The 16,554-nt window shown below is 41.0% G+C and overlaps 1 protein-coding gene across 1 annotated transcript in view; it reads right to left on the reverse strand.

Annotated features, from left to right (window-relative positions):
- ARHGAP18 (Rho GTPase activating protein 18) overlaps positions 1–8,040 on the reverse strand; it is a 133,006-nt gene extending 124,966 nt beyond the window's left edge. The window contains exon 1 of the mRNA NM_001434920.1: positions 7,842–8,040. Within this exon, the coding sequence (NP_001421849.1) occupies positions 7,842–7,954 (113 nt within the window). The 5' untranslated portion in view covers positions 7,955–8,040. The remainder of the gene's footprint in view (positions 1–7,841) is intronic.
- Positions 8,041–16,554: the final 8,514 nt, after the last annotated feature.

Genomic DNA, 16,554 nt, shown 5'->3' on the forward strand with positions numbered 1-16,554 from the left:
ACAAATGATTTAGAAATTTATATCCACCCAAACTACAGAAAGTTGTTTAAAACAGTGGGCCTAACAAGGGTTCAGTACCCATTAAGCCCTTTTTTAAGATAGGTATTCTTAGTATTTCTTAAAATTAATATAATTTGAGATATCTTTATAAATATCTTAAACTTATTCCAAAACACTATTTCTCAAATTAAGAAATTATACTGCATATGTATTAAAGCAAACATTCTTTTCCCAAACCACTTACAACTCAGCTTCAACGATGCTTTCTAGCAGTATTTCCAGATTAATTCACCAACATCTGTGACTGAAAGTAAAAGTGTTAGTCCTTCACTCATGTCTGACTCTTTGCGACCCCAAGGATGTAGCTGCCAGGCTCCTCTGTCCCCTGTATCATCACAGACGGTCACTGTGCTTTAGAACAAACACTCTTAAGAATGTTACATATACTAACTCATTCAAACCTCATAACTCTTGAATTATGTATTAATATGCCCAGTTTGCTGGAGAAGGCGATGGCACCCCACTCCAGTACTCTTGTCTGGAAAATCCCATGGACGGAGGAGCCTGGTAGGCTGCAGTCCATGGGGTTGCGAAGAGTTGCATATGACTGAGAGACTTCACTTTCACGCACTGGAGAAGGAAATGGCAACCCACTCCAGTGTTCTTGCCTGGAGAATCCCAGGGACGGCGGAGCTTGGTGGGCTGCCTGATGGTCTATGGGGTCACACAGAGTCGGACACGACTGAAGCAACTTAGCAGCAGCAGCATGCCCAGTTTGAAGAAGGAAAAGAAAAAACTGAGGCTCTATGACATTAAATAACTTGCCCAAGATCACACAGCTATTAAATGACAGAACCAGGACTCTGACCGAGACAGTCTAGTCTCAAAGTCTTTGCATGTAATCACTACACCCTACTCCCTCTTATACTCATTCAAATTTTTATTACCTGCCTAGAGTAGGTCAAGCCCTCTGCTAAACCCAAGTAAAGAGACAAAATGAGGCAAGACCTCCATAATCAAGGAACGTACATTTTAATTTAATACACAGCAAAAAAGGAAAGTGCAAATTAAAGCAAAAAGTTCAGTATGACAATTCTGGTTAAATGAACTGTCCTGGGAAAAGTTAGAGTATTGAAAATGATTCAGCAATTATATGCCTGATGTGTACATTTTTTTGAATGCTTTCAAAAGCTACACAGTTGATCTTTATAATTAACCTTGTGAAGCAGAACTTTAACACACTCATTTCATAGACGAGGAATGAAATCAAATTCTAAACAGCTTACGAAAGATGCCAAGTTATCTTTGGAGGGAAGCTGCCCCATTGACAGAATCTGCTTCTCTAAAAAGACCCCAGATGGTCAAATCATGGGCTTCCCCAGACAGCTCAAAAAAATTAACTGGGCAAAACTGATCCCTGTTCAAAAATTTGAAATTAGCTCATATGCTATGAGGTGTAAGATCTTAGAGGGCTACACAAGTGGGGCATCCATTAAGAGACAAGCTCAAGCTCAAAATATGATTATACAGCCAGTGGACAGAAAAGAATAGAGTCCCCAAAAGAGAGCAACTTATCATGTGACCAGTCCTGAGGGAAGACGACATGGTCTTTTCCTTATGACCCAGATGCCTGCAATAAACCTCATTTTCCCTGGAGACACAAGTGTTCTTTGCAAAAGTGACTACCGAAAGAGCATGTGTCAAAGGGGTGACATGTCACCATTTTTTTTCCCAACACAAAAATTCAGATGTTTGGTGGACTTGAGTAACGACTCCAGATGTAGTAACTGACCATGCAGATCTCCATGGTTTCTGTTTACTTCTTTCAAAAAAGGGGATAAACTTGGCCAGCTCCCAGCAACAAATGCAGAAGTCAAAACAATGTGTCTTCAGAATTATCCACACATCATCCCGTCTGCTCCCTCTGCCCTAATCCACCCAACACCTTGACTTGTCCCTATCTATGCTTTGTGCTCAGTCGCCTCGGACTCTCTTAAGACCCCATGGACTATAGCCTGCTAGGCTCCTCTACTTATGGGAGTTTTCAAGCAAGAAGACAGTGAGTTGCCATTTCCTCCTCCAGGGATCTTCCCAACCCAGGGATCTAACTATTGTCTTCTGCATCTCCTGCATTGAGGGTGGGTTCTTCACCGAATAGACTGGGAAAGCCCAGTCTCCTCCTGTAAGAAAACTTCTTACTTTCTATCTCCTCTTATCAAAAGTAAAACAAAGACATTAAATATCAGTACTGACTAAAACTTTGACAACAAGCCATTTTATCTTGGAGTATTTGTATGAAATGAAAGGTTTAGGTCAGGAAAGAAATCACCCAGAGGGGAGAGTTCAGGAAGGGACTGGCATCACACCTGGTCTAGGACACCTTCTTCCCCAAACCAAGCTTGGAGGCCACGCTGCTAACCCTTCCCATGCCCACCCTCCACCGCACCACCACCGAAGCCACAGCCTGGAGGCCTCAAGTTTCTGCTGTTGCAAGCTTTCTCACAGGGCCACCACGGGGTAACAAGTAGAGAGGCTTCTCTGGACTTCTGGGTAGCATTCAGACAAGATGTAGGAGAGCAGAGGCTGCCAAAGAATGTGAGACCTTACAGATCCACAACCATGGGACACTGGGAACTTCTGCTTGGCACAAGTGTAGCCTAGGCCTCTAGGATGCCGGGTCCTTTTTCTAAGCTGTAAATGATACTCAGGTGTACAGATAATGAGGAATTTTAAAACAAGAGAAAAAAGTAATTCATTTTGGTGGGCCAATTATTAAAAACTCTTTAGGTCTAATTGCCAGGCAATCCAGAAGCCATCACGAGCACTGTTAAATGCATCAGTCTTTGTGAGTTTGTTTTGCTACAACACTCTCAAAAACATGACAAATACTAAGAACTTAAAAGAGCAACCATAAACCTTGCAAAGCACTAGCCTCACTCAGAAGAGAAATGAGGGTAAACAGTGAAAAACCTAAGTGTGCCATTGAAGTTGAGGAAAGTTTTCAGCAGGTTCCTTTCGTTTTGCTTTTTTTTTTTTTTAAAAAAAAAAAGGTGGGGTTCTTGAGATTTATAAATCCTTATACTTAAAAGACATATACCTAATTAAGTCCCATGAAGATATTTTAAAGAGGCCCACAAAAATCAGAGACCTCACAGATGAGGATGGTTAGAAGGCAAATACCACACAATTCTAAATGAAGGTAAGACTTGTCTAGTTAGAATACTGGCTGTGTCTTTTAACAACTCAAGAGAAAATTACTAGTAGGACTTTTAAATGACACAGTAAAGAAAATCAGTTTTTAGAAAGCACTCTTACACCAGGAAATGAGGACTAGATTGATCTAGAAAACAATTATCCGTATGGGCAGGTTAAAAATGCATTTGGTCACTAACTCCTGCAAAATCAGAAAGACAAATCACCCTTAAACTCCAAGGTCAAGGAAAATGGTCCTCATATTACATAATTTCATTATAAAAACTCTTCACCATTCCTTCTGTCACCAAAAATATATAATTTCAAATAATACATAAATTCAAAAGGAAAGAACTCTATCTGTGGTAGCGTACTTTTTTTCTAATGTTACAAATTCAACTTGAAAGACATAAGAAGGTGGCAGCCCTCTTTAATTTGGCACACCGGAAGCAGTAATTCTTAAAGGAGGAGGACAGAAGCATGGAGGCAGCAATTAGTCCAGCTGCCAAAAGAGGACCCACCCACATTCCAGCCTGCCATAAAAGTCAATGTTTGCAGACCTCAGCATGGCCCATCAATGCCCCAAGGCAGGGCCTGTTATAAGTGGCTGTCACTAGTTCAAATTGTAAATGTTGCTTTGGATCAAAAGGACATCTCCAGGGTCTTTTAAACTTCCAAGGCCTGAACTTTTACATCATTAATTGCTGGTTATGTCATTTTTAGTTAAGCATATGGATCATGGCCATGTTTCTTAACACATGACAAAATATTATTTGTAAAAATACTTCTGAAATGAAAAAGAATATATTGTACACCACAAAGCTCAATAAGTTATTTTTCTGTATCTACTGTGAAAAAAAGCAGAGGCTAGCCATAAACTCTTCCCTGTTCTATGGGCTTTACACAGATCTTCCCACGTAATCCTCCCTGTGAAGTGAGTACTACCATGAAGTTCAATTTACAAGACAGTTAAAGAATCCTTCTAAGGCCAAGCTGCTAATGACTGGCAGAATTGGGATTCGACCCCATGCAGCCTGGCCCCACACCCAGAGTTTCAGGGTTTATGTCACTGTGACCTCGTGCCTCCTGGTTCTGCCTCTGCCCAAAACCAGTGGCAAATGGCTTCAGCAAAACAAAATCTTTCATGATGAACACCACATATGTACTCATGGAAGACATAAAAATATCTCATATGATAACTAGATAACTAGAGTCAGAGGTTCAGTAAGAAGAAAAATACTACTGACGTTAATATTTATCAAATATCAGCAAAAACTGATAGGAAGCAAATAAAACAAACAGCTCTTCTTAAAATGACAGGAAAGTCAAGGCAGAATAGTAAGGATAGCCAAAATGCAGTATTTTTTGAAAAACTGCTTTGCAAAAGTAAACATTAAAAAACCTACTTGAAAATTAACAAGTAAATAAAGTCTTATAAATATAGCTACTCATAAAAAGTGGTTTCCTCTGGAAACATTTGACTATGTACAACTCAGTCAGAACTAGCATTAGCATATTTCTTCAAATCCTAATGTTTTCAAGAAGAAACATAACAAAAAAACTTGAAAGCAGGATTCTGTAACTATTTGAAAGACTAACCAGGACTGGGCTTCTCAGGTAGCGCAGCGGTAAAGAATCACCTGCCAATGCAGGAGACACAAGAGATGTGGGTTCGATCCCTGGGTCGGGAAGATCCTCTGGAGTAGGAAATGGCAACCCACTCCAGTATTCTTGTCTGGGAAATTCCACGGACAGAGGAGTCTGGCAGACTACAGCCCATGGGGTCGCAAAGAGTCAGACAGGACTGAGCACACACACACAGCAAAAACAAAGAGTAGCAAGAATTCCTTAATCAAATAAACAATGACTATGTCCCGATAAAGAGGGATAATGGAATGGAATGGAGGGAATTTTAGACTAACAGACAACTTACAAAATTAGCTCCTTACTATTCCAGCTTTCCCAAAGACTAAAAGAACAATTGAAAAAAAAAAAAAAGGATTTGGTAATATAGGTCTAAAACTCACTTTCTATAAATATCCAAAATCATATACATAATCCTCTATACTTATCAAATGGCATATAATGAGTTCATCTAATTGAACTTTTGAATAAGTAGTTCATCAAAGTGCATATTATTTAGAAGAGACAAAGTCTTACAAAAAGCCAAATTAGACTTCTGTGCTGCCTTCAACAAATGTTAAATAGGTGGACACAGAGTCTAACTTCTGTCTCTTTTTCAGAGGTTTTGCTTTATTTTGGTTTGGTTTGATTTTTGAAGTGCTTTTTAAAATAGGCATCTACCTTGCACCTTGGGGCAGCTTGCCAATGCTTAAAGTACAAGCTGAGCACCCCAGCCCCAAAGCCCCGTGTACTGCCTCTCCCTCACCATCACCTTTAAGGGATCACTCCTGATGCCATTCCTTCTTCAAATCCCTCCTCCCTCCACCTACCCCAACTGCAATATCTCAACCCTTCCAAACTAAAGAAGGTGCCTCCCAAAGAAACACTGAGCTTATCTGATAAATTAGTTAATGTGCTTAAGGGTAAAAGCAAAAAAGGACTGTCCCTTTTCTCGCCTTTCCTCCCAGCCCTAAAACAAAGGCTCCCATCTTCTCCAGCAGAGGACTCTGATTCAGTGGTGGGAACTGGCGCCAGTATGGGCAAGCAATATGGCAGCCAGTGGTGGGGAGGGGGGACCTGAAAAACAGATCTGGTGCTGCCACCCCATGGAGGGCAGTCACTCTGAGCAGCTGCCCACCCTGCAGCCTCTTGACTTTGCTCTAACCTAAGCTGAAAATGGGGGGTTCCCTGGTGGCTGAGTGGTAAAAAATCCACCTACCAAAGCAGGAGCTGCAGGTTCCATCCTTGGGTTGGGAAGATCCCCTGGAGAAGGAAATGGCAACCCACTCCAGTATTCTTACCTGGAGAATCCCATGGACAGAGGAGCCTGGCAGGCTACAGTCCATGGTGTCTCAGAATTCGGACACAACTGAGTGACAAGGCTGAGAATGACCCATCCTTTCCTCTCTTTTGTCCCACAACCCATTCAAGTATAGGTCACTTGAGTATAGGTCACCCACAACAGGCAGCTAAGCTCCAAACACAGGATAAAGTCTCCGTATCTCAATACGCAAAGCCCTAGAAAAGACCTTGCAAAAAAGCCTAATTCCTGGGGTTTGAGTCAAGGCAATAAAAGTGAGAGGTCAGGCCTCAATGTCCCTAAGGTTCTTTTCACTCAGGATCCAAAATTCAGCTGACATCCTCAGGCCATTCCAGAGTAAAGTCTCTGGAGAATGTGCTAAGTCTGCACAATTCTGGCAATTTGGACTGTCAAGCGGAGTCGAAGTTATGGACAATAAGGGGTTGGCATTGCTGTCTGCTTACTGCTGAAAGGTAACTATTCCCTTAGTGCACTACAAAAAAAAAAAAAAAAATGGTTGAAAACATGTTACGAGCTCTCAGACAAAATACTTAAAAAGACAGAAAATAAAATAACACACCCAAAGTACAAGCAGCAAATCCCTTTTATCTTTGGAAATGAATTAATTCAACAGAATACATATGGTGGTTGCTATGTAAGGAAAAATTCTAGGATTTTTTCAGCCTGGGAATCTAAGGCAGAGTATTACAGCCATTCCTTTGATTTTTATTCCCCTCCCCCATATCTGGGGATTTTAAAACAAATGAAAGAAGGCATTATTCCAGCTTAAGGCCTAAGCATAAGTCACAAAAGAACAAAGAAGGTTTTATTATCACATTAAACATCAAGGAGGAAATGTGCTTACTGATAATTAGTGTCCTACCCTATTAGGTTAGCATTTGCTGTTTGCAAGCTTCTGGGCCAATATTTACAATTTATATCTAATACGGAGGTAAAAATGTTCAGCTAGTGAGAAGGTCATTAAGGAAAGGTAAGGGGGAAAAAAAAAAACTTGAAAAAACAGAGCAAAGTACACAGAGAGAAAGGTACTCTTTGCACCTCAGTGGTCTATAGAATATTTGCCCCCTCTACCTATAAAGTGAGTTAACATTAACCACAGGTCACTCTGGTAGCAGAGTACTACTTCCTGACATAAACCTTTCTGAAAGCTCCCCCCAATAACAACAACAACAAATCTACATACACCAAAGAATGAGAAACATACTGCCACAGGCCAGTGTCTTGGGCTTTCTGCCTAAGAAGTTTGCTTTCAGCCAAAAGAGAGGGGGGAAAAAAACATACTGTAACAACAACAGATTGTACAATGAACAGCCCTCCTGCTTGTTGGCACTGTTCCCAAGCAGCAGTTTCAGTGGCTGGGCCTTGGGCCCATTCAAGAATTCCATCTCACAGGAAGTGTTTCAAATATAGTTATTTGATCTTTCAGCATTTGCAAATGCACCTGCTGAGCGAGAAGCCTGACAGCCATCGCCCCAGTTCCTTCCTATCCGTCTTCACCAGTCATCGTAGAGGCGGTTTCCGACTCAAACTAGGTGAGATGTAAAGTACAGAAAGCCCCAAACATTTCAGCTGCTGCACGAGGTTAGGCGCGACCTGCGGCTGTAGCTTACTTTCTACCCACACCAACTTCCCTGTCACTTTCTTCCCTGAGGAGCAGGTAAGAGCGTTTTGTTTTGTTCTCTGGCTTTCGAGTGCCCAGGCTTACCTCGAGGCGGCTTCCTCCCCGCCCTTGCCATGGCTCCCCCCCAGGGCCTGGTCCTTGCCGCTGGGGTGGTAGGCAGTGAGCACAACTGCCTGGGAATTGGAGAGCCAGCTCATGGTGAGAGAAGGGGCATAATTTCTGCGATCCTGACACAGAGGAGGGAATGAAGTTCTTGGCTCGCCCGGCAACTCGACTCATTAGCATCCGCCGGCTCCGCCCACCGAGGTCGGCGATTCACACGGGAGGGGCGGGGCCTCTCGGCGCGGGACCGCGCCTCTCCAATGGAGAGACCAGAGACTCAGAGCCATGGTCCCAACCCGGGACCAACCCAGTCCGAAAGGCCTAGGTTAAAGGGTGGGGATGTAGGGGTTACTTGTTGCCCCCTCCCCTAAGTTATTCTGATCCGATTAAACTGCCAGGTTGTAGCCGCCTCTCATTTTTGTAAGCACAAGTTTTCTTGGTTAGGAAACAATGAATTGCCGCAGAGCCTTTTTTTTTTTTCCTTTCTTAATTCCTGTTTCCATCTGATAATTTCTGCTACTTCATGTAACACGAGTAAGGGCTTTTCTTAACCCCTGAACGTCAGCGTTAAAATTAACCATAGCAAAACCCAATGAACCTGCCCAGCAAACAAGAGAGGCTACCTCTTGTGTCTGGTTAAAAATGTTCGCACCGGAAATGTCACCTTATTTCACATAAAATGTAACGCCAAGCTTACCTTTTGCTTTTAATAAAATACCCTTCAGTACCAAAAAGAGCTGCATCTACCAAAAGTGTTAAATGGCATTGTTGAGAATTAAAAAAAAAAGTACTTATTATTTGTTGAGCACCTAATATATGCAAGGCGCTCTCTGTGACAGGTGTTGTACATGTACTATCTCATTCAATTCAGTTAAATTCTCTCTCTCCCTCCTCCCCCTCTTTCTCTCACACACATACACATCTTATAACACGGGTATCTGCAGGAAAGTGAGGCTGAAGGGCTGATTAAGTACCTTGGCTCTCCACTAGTTGGCCCCTGCTTCCCTGGTGGCTCAGTGGTAAAGAATCTGCCTGCCAATGCAGGAGACACAAGTAGAATCACTGGGTCAGGAAGATCCCCCAGAGAAAGAAATGGCACCCACCTCAGTATTCTTGCCTGGGAAATTCCATGGACAGAGAGGAGCCTGGGGTCCATGGGGCGGCAAAGAGCTGGACACAACTGAGCGAGTATACAACAACTAAGATAACAATTGTTCCATGCCAGAGCTAGATTTGCACAGAATTCTAGGCTAAAATCCATTCTTTTTAACCACTATCCTGTTTTTGTCCTGTAGATAAGGAAACAAATGAAAAAGTTATTAAAAATGTAAGATTTTTCTGTCCTTTCTCCTCTAAAAAAAAAATTCTATTCTCTTCTATATATCTAGTAGCCTGAATTGAAGTGGCTTTTGTTGTTCATTTTCATGTCTATTAGTATTTGTATTCAAACTTTCTTATAAATAAGTTGTCAGTTTCATCATTCCATAAAAATACTGTTTATACTTTTTATTATGTAAAATGATCATGAGAAATAAGTACTTTATTCATACTTACACATCTTAAAATACCAAATTTTTTTTTATTATTTTTTAAAGCCTCTTTGGTAACTACTGTGAACTCCCACTTATAAGTCTTCCAAAAAAAGTTTATTATAGGTTTCTCCCTCCCCTCTCTCCATAACTAGTTGGTCAATCTTTGCACAAATGCCTCCAATAGGCTCTACCTATTGTCTTGCTTCCTCCTCAGAATTATCTGGCACATCATTATCACACCCAAGCACAAGCCCTAATGATGTTGCTCCACACTTTAAAACTTCCACTGGTTCCCCACTGGAACCACTGTTTGCCAGAACCAGTTTCAAACTTTTGAGAAGAGTACTGTATGTTCTTGCTCCTTTACTCACACAAGTCTTGCCATGGCTTCTGCTAGACACCAGTCTCTCTGGTCCCACTGTCATTCCTTCTGTCCCTTCTATATCTAACTTAATCCTTCCACATAGTGGGTCTTTAGTGACTGCTAAAGACCCACTGTGTGGAAGGATTAAGTTAGATATAGAAGGACAGAAAGGAATGACAGTGGGACCAGAGAGAGTGGTGTCTGGCAGAAGCCATGGAAAGACGTGGAGAAGGCAATGGCACCCCACTCCAGTACTCTTGCTTGGAAAATCCCATGGACGGAGGAGCCTGGTGGGCCACGGTCCATGGGGTCTCGAAGAGTCGGACACGACTGAGCGACTTCACTTTCACTTTTCACTTTCATGCATTGGAGCAGGAAGTAGCAACCCACTCCAATGTTCTTGCCTGGAGAATCCCAGGGACAGGGGAGCTTGGTGGGCTGCCGTCTACGGGGTCACACAGAGTCGGACACGACTGAAGCGACTTAGCAGCAGCAGCAGCAGCAGCAGTGACTGCTGACCAGTAAAGAACTGAATGAATTCAGTATGCCCTTAGAAAGTACACTAGTTTTTGTTGTTGTTGTTGTTAAAATTGGTAAATTAGACAAATGATCCTCATAGTGGTATGAACCTATGATGCAATGTTTACTAGTTCAGGCAAGAAAAATACAGGAAGGCAAAAGGGAAATTGATTGTATGAGTTCCTTTTAATTCTTTACGTGGAAAAATGAGTAGTGTTTCCACATTCACCCTTCTTTCTTATGTAGCTGCTCTGAGATGCAAGAAAAATCCAGGAATCCCTACTTTATGCATTATTGGTAGGCCATATATTCTAGAGGGCTTCCTAGATGGTGCTAGTGGTAAAGAACCCTCCTGCCCAATGCAGGAGACATAAGAGATGTGGGTTCAATCCCTGGGTCTAGAAGATCCCCTGGAGGAGGACACGGCAACCCTGGAGAATCCCATGAACAGAGGGGCCCAGTGGACTACAGTCCATAAGGTCTCAAAGAGTTGGACATGACTGAAGAGACTTAGCACACATGCATTCCTATTGTTCAGTCTCTCAGTTATGTTCGACTCTTTGTAACCCCAGCATGGACTGAGGCACACTAGGCTTGCCTGTCCTTCACTATCTCCCAGAGTTTGCTCAAACTCATGTCCGTTGAGTCGGTGATACCAACCAACCATTTCATCTTCTGTTACCTACTTCTCCTCCCGCCTTCAATCTTTCCCAGCATCAGGGTCTTTTCCAATGAGTTGGCTCTTGCCATCAGGTGGCCAGAGTATTGGAACTTCAGCATCACTCTTTCTAATGAATATTCACAGTTGATTTCCTTTAGGATTGACTGGTTTGATTCCTTGCTGTTCAAGGGTTTCTCAGGAGTCTTCTCCAGTACCACAGTTTGAAAGTTTGCTTCTCTATTTTTCTATTACTCCATCCTTTCTTTCCCATCCTTCCCTGGACTTTTTTTTTTTTTAACATATTTTTCTATTTTTCCTTCTTCTTTCACTGTCTCCTCAGTCTGTCAGTGTAACACATGCCCACTGAGAGCCCTGAACACTACCAACTCTCATGAGACCATTTATGATAAAGGGACCTTTTGTCTGGTTTTAACCAAAATGATGATTAAGCTATATCTTTATCTAATTATAGGCTCTCCATTTGTTTAATAACAAGCAAATCACAATATGTAAATCAAAACATAACTACTAGCTCAAAATAAAACTTGGGTTCATAGGGTATGTGTGTGCTCAGTCATCCAGTCCAGACTGACTCTTTGTCACCCCATGGACTATCACCCGCCAGCCTCCTCTATCCATGGGACTTTCCAGGCAAGAAGGCTGGAGTGGGTTGCCATTTCCTCATCCAGGCAATCTTTCCAACTCAGGGATCAAACTCTCATCTCCTGTATCTCCTGCTTGGAGACAGATTCTTTGCCACTGAGCAAGCCAAAATAACATTTGGGTTCACAGTAGCCAAGTTTCTTAACTTTTGTGAGGCATAAAATAAAACGTGGTACAAATTGATTTACATAGTTTGGGTACATAAAATTTGAATCCTCTTAAGTGAACTTTCAGGTACATGAAAATCTTCTGGACTCCTTTTCTTTTCCTCCTAATAAGTCCTGTTGTTACTGATCTGAGAATGTTTCCTGTAATAGGGAGACAGCTTGTGCCCTGGTGTGTTTAACTTCAAATATAGGCTCAAACAGATGAAGAACAGTTTTCAGAATTTTCTTATGACCATCACAGAAGCAAATCTTACTACCAAGATGCTCTCTTGAAAGGCTTTTTAACACCTAAAAGCCTACCAAGAATTAGCTAGTCTGTCCCTCATACCCTTCCTCATAGAGACACATTTTATGGAGGAAAAAAAAAAAAAGTATTATTTTACTCTCTTCTTTAACCACTTTTAAATAAATGCTAAGAACCTAACATCCTTGAAGATGTTACTATTCCAAGCTATTGATTGCATGCCAAAGTCTTGCCTGTCATGAAATATCTCACAAAGTAATTAACAACATCAAGATGGTTGAAACATTCATTTCATTCATTCCCTTCAAATGGGATGTACTAGATGACTTATGGAGGAAAAAGGAAGCTGTAATTTATGTACCCTAATCAGTTGTGAAAAATAGGGTGGAGATAGTACTGCAGCCTGAGATAATTTGACAGTCATGTTCAAAAATAATGAATAAAATTCTTAGCTTCAATGCTAGTAGTATCAAGGAATTTATTAACAGGTTTTCATATTCTGATTTAGGAGCCTCGTTAATAGTATGGAGTTATATTTGCAAGGTACCAAAACTGCAACAGATCAACATATTTATATAATTTTTCCTTAATTGGTTTCTGTCATTTTAAATGGAATTAACTAAGGAGAATGTTTATATTCAAACAAACACTGTAAGATAATTGGAAGCCTTCTTTATGGTCTAACTCTCAAATCCGTACATGATTATCGGAAAAAACATACCTTTGGCTATGCGGACCTTTGTTAGCAAAGTGATGTCTCTGCTTTTTAATACACTGTCTAGGTTTGTCACAGCTCTTCTTCCAAGGAGCAAGCGTCTTTTAATTTCATGGCTGCAGTCACCATCTGCAGTGATTTTGAAGCCCCCCAAAATAGAGTTTACTATCAATAAGTAACAATAAATAACACAGGGTGATGTGAAAACTGACCTTTCAATAGGTAAAGCTAAACTCAGTTTCTAATAATATAACAAGAACTTGGATAACTTAATCATCAACTGAAGTTAAAGTTTTACATAGGTGATAAAACCTAGCTAGATTCCTACAACAGAATTAACTAATGAAGAGGGAGTGTTCGAATATCTCCCGCCTTATGTCTTATCAAGCTTTTGTATGAATAATTCTGTGAGTTTGCAAGTGAGCCAGTTCTCACTGACGAGCTGTGATTGAAAATTTTTCCACACACAGAATCGAAACCTACTCCCTTGAAAACTGCCTTTATTATTACTAATTCTGTCATTGGAGTAACAAGGAAAAAGCCTTTTCTCTCTCTCTGGACAGCTCTAAAAAGTTCTCAATATTCTCAAAGGTATTTTCTTAAGGATTCCTCCAGGGAAAAAATACTAGTCATGCCTGGGATGATTTCTAACTGCTTTTGCCAGAGGCTACTTTAGGTTCCCTGATAAACACCTGGAAAAAAATCCTACAGCTAAAAGCTTACTACCAATAAGTGATGCTGTTGTTCAGTCACTAAGTCGTATCTGACTCTGCGACACCATGGACTGCAGCGCGCCTGGCCTTCCCTGTCCTGCACCATCTCCCGGAGTTTGCTCAAATTCATGTCCATTGAGTGGGTGATGCCATCCAGCCATCTCATCCTCTGTCGCCTCCTCCTTGTCCTGCCCTCAGTCTCTCCTAGCATCAGGGTCTTTTCCAGTGAGTCAGCTCTTCGCATCGGGTGGTCAGAGTATTGGAGTTTCAGCATCAGTCCTTCCAATGAATATTCAGGGTTGGTTTCCTGTAGGATTGACTGGCTTGATCTCCTTGCAGTCCAAGGGACTCTTGAGTCTTCTCCAGCACCACAGTTGAAAAGCATCAGTTTTTTGGCACTCAGCCTTCTTTAAGGTTCAACTTGCACATCCGTACATGACTACTGGAAAAACCATAGCTTTGACTATACAGACCTTTGTTAGCAAAGTGATGTCTCTGCTTTTTAATACGCCGTCTAGGTTTGTCATAGCTTTTCTTCCAAGGAGCAAGCGTCTTTCAATTTCATAGCTGCAGTCACCATCACCAGTGACTTTGGACACCAAGAAGATAAATAGTTTACTACCAATAAATAACAATACCTCATGTTTGAGCACTTGTTTTTTGCTAAACATGGTGTACACATAGCTCTCATTTAATAAATAACAATACCTCATGTTTGAGCACTTGTTTTTTGCTAGACATGGTGTACACATAAGTCTCTCATTTAATTGGCACAAGTCTGAGAAATCAACATTAGAATTCTTCCCACTTTGAGAAGAAGAATGTGAGGTCACTCCATTAGTAGATGGCAGAACCAGGACATGTAAGACTGAGTTTATAGAACCATCGAACCTGAGCTCTTAAACATTATAAAGATCACAGCTGTTCTGCTGTGACTGACTATTTTGTTTATGAAAAAGTCTATGTGGATAATTAATGAGGTAAAATAATCTATAGCACATCTAAAGTGCTAAACACTGATGTAAAGGAAGTGCTATGGAGAGGAACATTCAGTTAGCCTTAAACACATTAGTTTTGTTTCCTGTTTTGTTTTTTTTTTTCTGGAATTTTTCTTTTATGTCAAATTACTAGGGGAGTGTGGCATAGTGTACATCCTACTGTACAAGGTCATCATTATTATGTCATCATATCTAAAATTGTTTCTGCTCATAGAACTGAAGGGCAAGTCCTCTGGCCATTATGATTATAAACATCCTTTTCTTCTAATTAAAAAAAAGTTTTTTAAAACACCAGGAAAAGACAGATCTAGGTTTATGGACCCTAAGTTCACTTCAGTTGCTCAGTCATGTCCGACTCTTTGCAACCCCATGGAATGCAGCATGCCAGGCCTCCCTGTCGATCACCAACTCCTGGAGCTTACTCAAACTCATGTCCATTGAGTCAGTGATGCTATCCAACCATCTCATCCTTTGCCATCCCCTTCTCCTCCTGCCTTCAATCTTTCCCAGCATCAGGGTCTTTTCAAATGAGTCAGTTCTTCACATCAGGTGGTCAAAGTACTGGAGTTTCAGCTTCGGCATGAGTCCTTCCAATGAATATTTAGGACCAATTTTCTTTAGGATGGACTGGTTGGATCTCCTTGCAGTCCAAGGGACTCTAAAACATATAGAATTTCTTAGATATGGGGCTTTGGAAGGGGCTTAGCAAGAGCAAGACTGGTGGGTTAACTTCACTTAGTTTCATGGTAAATCCACCTCCAGGGCTTCCCAGGTGGCTCAATGGTAAAGAATCCTCCTGCCAAAGTAGGAGATGTGGGTTCAATCCCTGATTTGGGAAGAGTCCCTGAAGAAGGAAATGGCAACCCACTCTAGCATCCTTGCCTGGGAAATTGCATGGACAGAGGAGCCTGGGAGGCTACAGTCCATGGAGTGCAAAGAGTTGGACAGAATTCAGCAACAAAGACACAAACTCCACCTCCTGCCAAAACTAGTCTAAACTGGAAATTACCTGCTATAAGTAAAAGCACTGATTTTAAACTCTCCTCTGGTTTTCTCTTCATTGCTAAATACATTGGAACCTGTGTTGCAAAACACTTGCATTTAAAAGCACCAAGTCAGGGAGACTGAAGTATATTTTGGAGGTAGGTACTTTCTGGAAAAGTAGTATTTTGCTTATGAACAAAGATTCAACTTGAAATATCTAAAAGTATAGCAGTACTTAGGTTTGTCCTAGTACAAAAGCCTCGTTCTGAAGTAGACTGCAAAGAATGTTTATCTCCTTGTCAAGTAAATGCTTATCTCCTTGTCGAGTAAAGGAAGCCATGATGATTGGGAAAGATTTGGAAAGCTGAATATTGAAGGAAAGCACTATAGTTCTATTAAAGCTTAGTTTTTATTTTAAATAAAATAACTAAGTTTTCATTTTATTTATCAAAGTTTTAGAGAGGTCCTAGAGTAGTGATACTATTTTTATTGGCCAAAATACTTGCTAAAACTGTGAAGATACTATCAAAGAAGAATTTCTATTTTATAAGCACTTTGGGAAATCTCTAAGGTTAGAAATGTCTCCAAAGAGAAGGGAACCTCCTGCAGTGTTGGTGGGAAAGTAAACTGGTGCAACCACTATGGAGAACAGTATAGAGGTTCCTTAAAAAACTAAAAACAGAGCTATCATATGACCCTGCAATCCCATTCCTGGGCATGTATCTGGAGAAAAACATGATCCAAAAGGATACAGATACCCCAATGTTCATTGAAGCACTGTGTACAGTAGCCAAGACATGGGAACAACCTAAATGTCTATCAACAGAGGAATGGATAAAGAAGATGCAGTATATTTATACAATGGAATATTATGCAGCCATTCAAAAGAAAGAAATAAAGCCATCGGCAGTAACACAGATGGATCTACAGATTGTCATGCTGAGTGAAGTAAATCAGACAGATAAGGAGAAATATTGTATGGCGTCCCTTTTATGTGGAATCTAAGAAGAAATGACACAAACGAACTTACTTACAAAATAGAAAGAGACTCACAGACTTAGAAACTGAACTAAGTGGGGAAGGGATATTTAGGGAATTGGGGATGGTCATGTACACACTGCTGTATTTAAAATGT

This window comes from Bos taurus, chromosome 9, assembly GCF_002263795.3.
Source record: "Bos taurus isolate L1 Dominette 01449 registration number 42190680 breed Hereford chromosome 9, ARS-UCD2.0, whole genome shotgun sequence".
NCBI lineage: Eukaryota > Metazoa > Chordata > Mammalia > Artiodactyla > Bovidae > Bos > Bos taurus.